The 11,356-nt window shown below is 46.1% G+C and overlaps 1 protein-coding gene across 4 annotated transcripts in view; it reads right to left on the reverse strand.

Moving 5' to 3' along the window:
• ELF5 (E74 like ETS transcription factor 5) overlaps positions 1–7,871 on the reverse strand; it is a 32,332-nt gene extending 24,461 nt beyond the window's left edge. For 2 of the 4 annotated variants that reach the window (XM_012803415.2, XM_012803407.2), the window contains exons 1-2: positions 5,622–5,647; positions 334–458 (exon numbers count right to left, since the gene is read on the reverse strand). In XM_012803415.2, the coding sequence (XP_012658869.1) occupies positions 334–458; positions 5,622–5,647 (151 nt within the window). Of the gene's footprint in view, positions 1–333; positions 459–5,621; positions 5,648–7,748 lie in introns of those variants that run through there. The other 2 variants (XM_012803416.2, XM_003781226.2) reach the window with 2 other exon arrangements.
• Between the last annotated feature and the right edge of the window lie 3,485 nt (positions 7,872–11,356).

Genomic DNA, 11,356 nt, shown 5'->3' on the forward strand with positions numbered 1-11,356 from the left:
TTGTTTAAATATTATAACACGTGTACCCCCAGGAGACTGGCATTATCCCTTCATTTTACCTGCTAGCAAAATGAGGCTCAGAGAGATTAGCTGAGTCTCTCCCGCCCCCGACTGCCCAAGGCCACAGCCTGGATGGAAGACGTTGGAACAAGGAGTTCAGCGCCTCTTTTCTATAAGAAGCAGCTCTTCCTTCTGCCTTGGCCTTCCCCAGCTCTCTGCCCTGAACGCCGGCATTTCTAAGCCCCAGCACAACCTTGTTGCCTGAGGCCAGCACTACCTCCCGTCCCAGCCCATCCCCGCTGCCCTCAGATGGGCTCCCCTGGGCGAACATACCTGTCTGATGCTCAAAGGCAGGGTAATACTCTTCATTGCCGAACAGATCGGTCCACGACATCAGGGGGTCGCAGAAGGACGTGTTAGGCAGGAAGGTGCTGTGTGTCACTGAGTCCAACATCACCCTGCAACAGGGGGAGAGACGGTGAGGTGGCGTGGGTGACAGGCTCCCAAAGCCAGGCTGTCCTGGAGCCCCCAGCAGGGTGACATGTGGTTTTTAAGAATCGTCACCAACACACACTGCCCAGTAGGAGCAAGGCAACCCCTAAGTGCTTTCTATAGATGACAGTATTTAATCCTCACCGCATCTTATCCTATCCCATTTTATAGATGGGAAAACTGAGGCAGAAGGGTTGAGACAATTGCCCTCATAGCAGAACTAGAAAGTGGCAAATTATGCAATACTGTCTCTTTACTTTTCCTGTTTGCTCACACCTAATCCCTTGGACTCTGACGGGTAATGTCAATAGTACGCTGCTGAAAACAGGGCAAGACTTGCTACATGCCCACAATTCTGAAGCCTGAAAGCTCTGAAAACTGAAAGCGTCTGTGAGTGTGTTTGGTGCAATCTTATATCCCAGCAAAAAATAGTCCTTAACTGATGTTATATAGTTTTGTATACTGTTTATATATACATACACATATAAAAAGATACATGTCATGTTTTGTAACTCTAGTTATAGTTTTATTTATTCCACTTAGTGAATATTCCTATGCTACCCTGTGGAAATACTAACATTTTGAGCAATCCTGGATTGTGAGGGATGGTCTCTATTCTTCTGTATACTTGTCATACTCAGTCACCTTTCTGATCCCTGAAGAATTCTGAATCCTGTAGTACGTCCGCAGCTTGGGTTTGGGGGAGGAGAGTGTGGGCATGTGATAATCGCAGGGAATACTTCACTTTGGGCTCCACGCTGAGCCCTTTGGCACTTCAGCTTCATTTTTTATGACTGCTCAGAACAGTCGCTCTGAAATGGGTCCTGGTGGTGTTGCCTTTTATAGGTGAGGAATGGAGGTTCCACATTCAGCTGGCAGATGATGAAGTTTGGGTGGCAGCTCAGGGGTGTCTGTTTAGAAACCCCATGATCTCAATTGCTGTGCCCTACTTCCTATGCACATCATGGGGACGGGAGCTTTGGAGATAGGAGGTGATGGAAGGAAGGGGATGATGGTCTGATTGGTGGAAGGTGGTGATGGTCTGATTGGTGATGGAAGGAAGGCAGAACAGAACCGGCCTGGGACCCCTGCTCACACGCCTTCCTGCCTCTGTCAATCTCATTGTTGCCCCTTCCTGCACACCCATTTCCCACCTCTTGCTGCATCCCGAATCCACCACACAGTTCAGAACAAAAACAAGCCGTGTTTGCTTGACTAAAACAGCCTGTTCTCCCAACTTCTTTGTTCTGACTCTGGAAATAATGTTAACCAGGTAGAATGGTTTGACCCACATTTTGCAGGAGGACACAGTATCTCAAGGTCATACCACGGGGAAGGATCTTGAGATAGTAAAAACACAGAATTTTAAGATGGTCTAGAGTTAATTCTTCATCTAGTCCCAAGAGGAAAAAGAAGAAAAATCCTTAAGGGAGGTAAGTACCCTATTGATCAAAAAATTCTCCATTTTTATGTAGCTAAATTCAGTTTACCAGATGACTTTTGTAAAATACCAAATGGCCTTTGAAAAGTTTTGGGGGTGTAGATAGCTCTCAAACATCAGTCATTTGCCTACCATGCTGATAACTTCTCTCAATCTGTATATTATGAATGCTATTATTTACCTAAAATACTGACTGTGTATTGAAAAGGAAAACCTTTTATCACTACTATACATGGAAAGTCAGGATTCTTTTAACATTCATAAACATTTAAATAAAAATTGTCCATCCATGCAACAGCTCAATCAGAGATTCGCAGACTACAATCAGTCCAGCCCACCACTAATTTTTATATAGCTTAAAGCTAAAATGACTTTACAGTTTTAAATGGTTACATTTTAAATAATCATATAAGTATTTACACAGTAGCTTTGATTTTGCCTTTTCAGCCCACAAACACTAACATACCCAACCCTTTAAGAAAAAGCTTGTAATCCCTGACCAGATCCTTCTGGCATGTCACCCGTGATGTGATTATTACACATTGGAAAATGCTGAATTCATCCACTCTCTTTTCTCACTCCCACCATTTAACAGTCAAGGAAGTTAGGGTCCAGGGAACCTTGCTCAAGGTCACACAGCCAGTGGAGAGTTAAGTGGTAGGGTCTTGAGTTTTCTGACTCTCAGCCCACCTGCTTCCATTTCTGAAAGTGCATTTGCACCCCAGAATCACCTACATAGCAAGTGGAGCCTAATACCAAGAGGGGCAGGACTGTGTGATTCTGGAAACGACAACCAATCCTTCAGGGATGCTTGCAAATCTACCATCATCATCATTGTCATCATCTTCAAACATGCATGAAAACTGGGTTCCAGGTGTGAAGGTAGAACCAAGTTTGGCGCCTATTCTGGGCCATCACCTGAGTCTCCAGCCCTGCTCGGAAGAAGCCTTCTCGATGCCTGGAGAGGGTTAACATGCTCAACAGATTATCACGGCCTTGGATCTCCTCCTGGGAGCCGTATCAAACAGAAGTCAGGGCCGCCTGGGTTTGGGCTCTGATTTTCCCATGGATTGGCTGGTTTTATGTCCTGAGTAGGGGGCAGGAGGAGGAGTGATGTGGTGAGAGGTTATGAGACAGGAAAGGGCACCTGCATCCCAAAGCAGCTCTTACTTTCTGGACTAGACTTCAGAAAAATTCCTCTGAGTGAAGGCCAAGGCCAAAAATATCCCCTTTTCCTCTGGGCCTGAAGGCTCAGAACATATGAGGTAATGGGTTTCTTTCTTTTTTTTTTTTTTTGAGACAGAGCCTCAAGCTGTCCCCCTGGGTAGAGTGCCGTGGCATCACAGCTCACAGCAACCTCCAACTCCTGGGCTCAAGTGAGTCTCCTGCCTCCGCCTCCCAAGTAGCTGGGACCACAGGCGCCCGCCACAACGCCTGGCTATTTTTTGGTTGCAGCCGTCACTGTTGTTTGGCGGATCCGGGTTGGAGATTCGAACCCGCCACCTTAGGTGTACATGGCTGGTGCCTTAGCCAGTTGAGCCACAGGCGCCAAGCCAGGTAATGGGTTTCTGACATGACTCACTGGGTTTGGAGAAAGGCGAGGTGGACCCCAAATGGAAGAAAACAGAAAACAGTCCATAGGTCTTCCATGTCAATAAGCAACCCATCAAATACAAAATTCAACAGCAGGATCTAGATCTTCCTCATTTATGCCTGACAAATAGCTCCCAAAAGTCATTTGGAATTTTTAAAAAAGTCATTTGGTTACCTCTTTTATGTTTACATGGATGGAGCTGGAAAATATTCTTCTTAGTGAAGTATCTCAGGAATGGAAAAAAAAAATATCCCATGTACTCAATACTACTATGAAACCAATGTATAATCACTCACACTTTCATATGAAAGATGAATCACAACTATAGCCCAGGATGAAGGAGGGAGGGGGAGGAGAAGGGAGGAGAGTGGGTCGATAGAGGGAGGGTTAGTAGGGGGACCACACCTATGGAGCATATTGCAAGTACAAGTTGGATCTATCAGGTGTAGAACACAAATGTCTTAACTCTGTAATTGGTAAATGAGGTGAAGGCTATGTTAATTAGTAGGATGTAAGCACTCCAATTTGTACAAATAATCAACAGATTGAATACCATAATGGCATAAATGTATTCATGGTCTATGTACAAATGACTTAATAAAAAAAATACAAATGTACAGATTGTTCTTAAAAAAATAAAAAAGTCTTTTTGTAAATTGAAATTAATCCTACAAAAATAGGGAATTTTTTTGATTAAAAGGATATTCACCTCCTTTGAGGATTGTTTTTCTTTTTTCCTCTTGATACCAGCCCACTCACTTGATCTGTAATCTCTCTGGTCTATACACAACGCCGTATCTGATTCCCTTTGGTAATTCCTTCTATGGCAAAATTATATCCATTAGGTTTTCTTAAAGGGCTCTCTCCAGTTTATAACATGCTATTTTTCTTTTGTAATTATTTCTTGCTTTTGGGGGGAAAAAAGTCTTTTATAAAAGCAGTAAAAAGGTCTCTTCCCCCCTCTTTTTTTCCTTTTTCTTTTTGCTCTTACAGTGGAAGGAGGTGTTATTAACTCAGGGCTCTTCACAAAAGGCCTTGGCCACTTAGCCAGAGTGCAGTCGGTGTGCGAGTTTGGGATAATGGCTGCATTGTATTCAGTATCCCCTCTTCTTTAGGCCCTGGCAGCTCCCTGTGATAATTGAACATTTTAGCTCTTAAAGATTTCTTTACCTTATGTGGGGAAGGGAGAAGGGCAGCTGCTAGGAACCCCCTTTGTCAGTGAGGACACTTTGGCCCAGGGCAGGCAGCCTGAGGTTAGACCAGGCCTTCTCACCTGGGGAAGCATTGCTCAATTCCAGGGACAAAAGTTAGTGCTTGGGGTGGGCAGGTCTCAGAAAACTTTTATATCATCGTGTTTTATGTCCCTCCACAAGGCTGCGGCATATAACCAGATACACGGTGCCTTTGTGATGCTGTTACTCTTGGGCAGTAACTAAGAAAAACCAATCTCAAGAGGTTTCTTAGGAGAATGATAATGAAAACAGGTTGAGAAGCACTGGGTTAGACAGACCTCGAGTCAGCAGCAGGACAGAGGGGGATCTCTGCTTTTCGTTTTCGTGTGGGCTTGTCCCCATGGAAGGAGCCCTGCTTCAGCACCTCCCCGAGCCTCAGTGCTCCAGTGAGCAAGAACACGAACAAGACGAACTCTGAGATGTCCCCTAGCTCCGTGACTTCCTGCAGGCCCCCCTTGATATGGGCCAGCACGTCCAAACCTGGGCATGCACACCTGTATATACATTGATTATGTTTGGAATTTTTGGCCATGTAAGCTCACCAAATTGGAAGAAAGTCCAACCACGACAGACACAGATTAAACTTTTAGCTCTGAAAAAAGCCCCATCTTCTTTTTCTTCCTCCCCTAATCCCATACCCATCACTTTCTACCCCGTTCAGGTGCAGAAGTCTCAAAACAGCTGGACATTAAATACTCCGGACCCTCCCTCACTGCCCACCAACAGATCCATGGGGGTTGGAATCAAATGCAGGTGCCATTCCAGCTGCCTGGTAAGTAAAAAAGGATCAAGAATGATTAACACAAGGTGGAAGCATCAGGTGAGCTCCCTTCTGCGCAGGAGACAGTTCGGCAGCAGGTACCTTTGGGAGTGCGACAGCGATGGCATGGACGCTGAGGTCCCTGGATACCTCCAGTGGCTTCCAAACCCTTCTCAGAGCCAGCTTACACAAGCGCATGCAGAGAGGGTCCACCCAATCAGAGAGACGGACCTGTGGGCTTCTCGCCCCCACACAAATCAAAGGCAGCAGTAACAGGTGCAGTGCCCATGGCCGGAGCAACCAGGCTCCCCTGCTCAGCCCTCCAGTGGGAGGGGAAGGAGCAAACCACTCAGCCTTGGCCAGTTCTCCAGAGGAGGAAAATTCCTTCCTGACCCTAGCGAGGATCGTCAACTTCACTCTGGGCAAGAGACCAAAAATCTACCCAATTAAGCATCTACACATTGGCTGCTTGTGTATCAAAGCATCATCAGACAGAACAAGGCCGTGGGGTGTGCAAGATGGATGAAGGAGACCAAGAAGGGGCTTCCCCAGTCCCTCCATCCGGGCAGTATCACTGGGAAGAAAAATGCTTTTCCTTCCTCCACACCTTGGCCCCAGCAGAATGTCCCCTGGGTTTCAAGCTTTGCTCCATTTTCCCACCCTTTTGACCTCCCTAAGAAGGGACATGCTGAGGAAACCCTGTGGAGTATTTCGACACTTACTGCTAGAGAAGCCTTGTGGGTTGGGTGCTTGAGTGTTTGTTCTTCTGGGAGAAACTAAAGCAGCTGTGAGAACCAACTTGCTGACGCCTTGTCAAGTGAGTCCCCATTTTTCTTTAGTTTGCTTAGGGAATTTGCTTGTTTATTTGAATCTGAGGTGCAGCGAAGACCCACAGAAGGTTGCCATACAGTTTGCTATGGGCTTCAATGCAAAGCTCACCAGCTTGGGATTAAATCCATCAGGTATTAAATCCTATTTCTGCTGCAAAGGACACATGGGGCACATTTCTTATGACTCGGCTTGCTGAAATTCTTGATTTTTTTTTTTTTCATACGGGGATGGTATATTAACATTCATGACCCTCTGTAAGCCCCAGTTTCCTCATCACTAAAATGGGAACTTTACCAGGATGTCCTGAGGATTTGATAAAATTAGTTAATATACATAGAGGGCTGGGTATAATACCCACGTGCATACTTGTTCCAGAGGGAAAAATCTACCATGATCAATGTATCTAAGAAATATGCAACATGTCTGGTGACTTCTGAGAAAAGGAGACAACCAAACTGTGAAAAAGCTCCTCTTAAGAGTACTTTAGATTATGAAAAATCATTCTTATGGAGAACATGAAGACGAAGAATTAAGCTTTCCCTTGGACAGGCAAACAACCTCTTTCCCTGGGGTTTAAAGCTAGACTAAAAAAAACATGGAGTTGTCTCCTAAAACACAAAGCTGTTTCTTACATCACTCAGTCTTTCTGGGCCTGGGTTTTCTCATCTGTAACATGAAGAGGCTGTACCTATGGTCTCTGATACACTTTCCCGCTTATACAATTCTCAGCACCTCATCCTGAGCGGGGTCTCAGCTCTGGTTGAGCAGGGAGCATGTGCTTCCAGTGGCTGCCAGCAGGGGGCAAACCCACAGACACCCTACGCTGCAGGAGTCCAAAAGGCCTGAGAATACAGTGGAAAACTAACCAGTGCTTTTCGGGAGGCCTTCTATTGTGGCGGGATGTGAGAGGGCAAAATGGGCTTCCTTTCAACTATTCTGTACAGACGAATTCCTGAAAAAAAATGCACAAACTATAATAAGGCAGCTGTCTGTGTCAGGGAGCTGGGGGGCCGCGAGCAAACTAGTAAGGGACAGGAGATAAGGTCGGGTTGGGGGTTGGGGGCTTCCTTTGAAGGTGGATATTCTTCTGTATAAAATACAGCTTCCCTTCCAAAGACAGCTTTAGGAGGGTGGAGACTCGAGTGCCTGCACCATCCTCTCCTGGTTACCCCTGGTTCAGTAAATGATCCCCATGGAGTGGGGGGCCGATGGGGGTGGGTGGGTGGCCACAGCCTGAGACATGTCCTCTCGGGCAAACAGCTCTGGCTAGCCACTGTGATGGGACCTAGTGAAGAGGCCAGGGCTGGGGCTGAATGGACAGACCCAGGCCCCAGGCCCAGCTTCTGAGCCCTGACACCCCTGAACATTCATCCAAAAGAGAAAAGAAAAGGTGCTTACGTGAGGACAGCGGTGGCTAGCTCCAAAGGGAAGGCTTTCAAGGCAAGAGAAGGCAGGCGCTCCCAGCACCAGCGTACAGTGGAAATAAAGGCACCTGTAGCCTTGTGATATAAGTGACACCTACAGACAGGTCCGTTTGGTTTTTCAGGTTTATGCACAGCCCCTTTGATGACGGTGACATGGAGTGTGACACAGCTCCTTGGAGGGGGGGAATGGTTCTCACATGCAGAAAGTTTACCTTTATCCTGCTTTTGTGCCTGGCTCCCCCTGCATTCCACCCCCCCAACACACACAGCCCAGAGGACTCAGTAAACAAGCAGAGAATTCTTGCCTTGGGGAGCCCTGCGGGGTTGTGCATTTGCCGTGCGGGAGTGTGCCGTTCACTGAGGAATTCTCCTTTGTGCAAGCTGGGGTGGGTGTCCTGTGCTTCTGTTCATTAAACATCCTTCTCCCTTTGGGGCATGTGTGGAGAAGGACAGGCTGTACGGGGCAGTGGTTAAGACCCCAGGTTTTGCAGCTAGATGCCTTTAGATTCGATTTCTGTGTCCATCATTTTCTAGCTGTGTTGCCTTGAATATCTAACTAACTGGTCTGGGCTTCATCTGCCTAGTGCAAGCAACAGGGCCTCTCCACTGGGCTGCTGTGAGGGCAGGAGGAGATGTGAGTGAGCCTGGCGTTAGCTACTGTGATCACAGCGTTTTCCTTGACAGAGGGGGTTAATCAGAACTCCCCTTCTCTGCCAACCTGCACCTTCCAACCGGGTGAGGAGAACAGTCAGCTCAGAGAACCACTTTTGGGATTTTTGCTCCCTGAGTACCAACAGGACATCAGACACATTAACTTCTTAAACTCCTGATACTTTGGGAGGTAATGAGCCATGCAGTGGCTTCCTCCCTCTCCCCTCCTCTGTTGTACAGATGGACAAATGAGGAGGATTAGAGGCCCAGCCAGGTGTCCAAAGCTAATAGGCCAGGGGGCCTGACTTGGATGCCAGCTCTCAGGTATCTCGCTGAGAACTGCCTACTTTTTAGTACTTCCTTGTGAGAGCAGAAACTCAACCTAATTTGGGCTCTGAAATACAGTATCTCAGGTCATCTATGGGACAGCATGTATAACCATATGCCTTTTTGCACTGTGCTTCCAGCCATCTGGGGTGGCCAAGACGTTGTATCCAAATGGCAGACTCTAAACTTTAAAGTGAAAGCAGGGACTGGTTTGTTAGGTTTTCTTGGGAGCACTGGGAATAGGTACAAACGCACAAATGCAAACATACACACTGTCTAGAGAAACAAAAGACAGTTCATTAGAGGAGTCAGGGTTTCATCATGGAAAAATTGTTGAAAAAAGATTGGCCGCTGGCTCGGCTGTGTGACCTCAGGCGGGTCAGGGAGCTTCTCTGGGCTTCATTTTCACCAGTGGTAAAAGAAGGATGTGGGATTAGAATAATGATTTTCAAACTGTGTTATGAGGAACCCTCAGGGGTTCCTTGGAGCCCTCCCAGGGGCTATGGGGGGTGAGAGAATGAGAGTGGAATGGAGTGGGTTAGGCCATCTCCCTGCCCCTGCTGCCACACTTCTTGAGTCAATAAGAGCATCTCAAGTTTTTGTATAAACCTTCTGGGTAAGATTTCATTTGAACAAAAGAATCTGCACTTAAAAAGCGTTTGCAAATAACCAGATTAGATGGTCTTTGGAATTCCTTTATGTTTTAAATTCTGCAGCTTCTCCTCTTCTTCCTTGGTTTCTAGGGGACTGTGAAAGTCCCTCAGGCTATATTCTCCACTGGTGGGCACTACCCTATCTCATCACAGGTTTCTGAAGTGCTGCTAATGTTTGCTTTTGCATACACATATTCTTAGTGGAGAGTTTTTCAAAGAAAACATTATTTTGATAGGGCTTTTAGAAAAGAGTTTTTGGAGAAATTATTTTTTTTCCTACATTATCTCAACTCGATTATTCCCTCCCTCCCCTCCGACCCGGGGGCTGTGGCTGCCAAATTAACTCAATTATTGAGTGTAAAAAGTTTTCTGGCATGACCACAAGCTGTCTGGCTCATGGTCCTGAATGTATAATCTAGCGTCTTGGAGTGCCCGTATGTGAAATTACAGGCTTCTGGACCAGTGGATAAAAGGGATGATTAAGATAAAACCAAAATAAAAGAGGAATTTGACTCTAATTAAGTGTAAGCATCACATTTAAGCTAAATTTGATTGGAGTGGAGGTCTTGGATGATAGTGAACATGAAGCTTCTAGAAACTGCGTTGTGAGTGTTGGATGGCAAGAAGGGATGGGGACTGGGGGTGGGGCAGAGGAGGGCAGAAGGACTCGGGGTGGGGAAAGAGGGGCAGAAGAAGGATGGAACATTTTAGAGCTCCCAGCTTATCCCACCTATGCTGTCTCAACCTTATAGTAATCACAAGTAACACCGACTAGGCTTATAATCGTAACATGGGGCTCAGAAACCAGATTCTAAAGGGAGACTTCCTATGTTTGAGTCTGCTCTGACATATGAGTCTACATGAGTCTGGGAAGCCTGTTTAACATCTCTGCATGCCAGTTGCCTCACCTATAAAGAATATACCTCTTTGCACATTCTATCTAGAATGTATAAAGAACTTTTACAATTCACTAATAAAAGGACATAACCAAATTAAAAAATGGAAAAAAAAAGAATATACCTCTTGTAAGGCTGTCATGTGAACTAAATGAATTAAAACAGAGGGAGCAGAGAGAGCCCTAACTAAGCATGGCCTGTTATGTTTCTCACATTAAATTCTCACACATCTTTGATAAGAGAGTTACTTAGCATTGCTATGTTACAAATGAGGAAACCGAGGCACAGAGAGGTTGGGTAACGTGTCCACGGTCACACAGATATGTGAAAGAACAAGTATTTTAGTGTAGGCTACTTTTTTCCAGAGTCCATCCTCTTAACTGCTGTGCTCACCAGTTTCTGGGTGCTTGGGGGGTAGTTCTTTGATAACGTGGAGTATTTACCGTGGGCCAAGTATTGTGCGAGGATGACTCACCTCTATTTCCTTCGTTATTTTTCACAATAACCAGGGGGAGGTAGCTATCACCACTTTCTTTTCAGGATGAAGAAACAGAGGTGCCGTGCTTATGAGGGCTCACCCAGCTGGCTAGTGGCCAAGCCTATGTTGAGCTCAGGTCTGCCCAGTGTGAAAACCACACTATAGAAACAGGGACTCAAGTTGGCCTCTCTTTTCTTGCTTTAGCCTCAGCACTGGCCTAACAGGGGACCTTTCCTTCTCTGTTGCCTAAAGCTCTGTAGGGCTCATGGTCATTGCTGGCACAGGCTGCCTCTTAGGTTAGAGTGGAAATTCTGATACCTCACCGAATCTCCGGTTCCTAGTATAGTTCTTGGGATAAAGAAAACAGTTAATACCTTCATGTATCTTAACATCATGTGACTTAAAGGCCCTGTCATCTGACATAAGGCTGGAGGCTCCCACCCCCAGATATAGATCTAACAGGATCCATGTCTCAGCTGCTTTTCCGAGAACTTGTCCTTTTTAAAGCAAGGCCAGTGTTTCTTTTATTTCTTCTTTCCCCCAACCTGCCACATTCACCACCCCACCCCAAAGCAGC

The sequence above is a fragment of the Otolemur garnettii genome, unplaced genomic scaffold (genome assembly GCF_000181295.1).
Source record: "Otolemur garnettii isolate 467f Iridium unplaced genomic scaffold, OtoGar3 scaffold00001, whole genome shotgun sequence".
Lineage (NCBI taxonomy): Eukaryota > Metazoa > Chordata > Mammalia > Primates > Galagidae > Otolemur > Otolemur garnettii.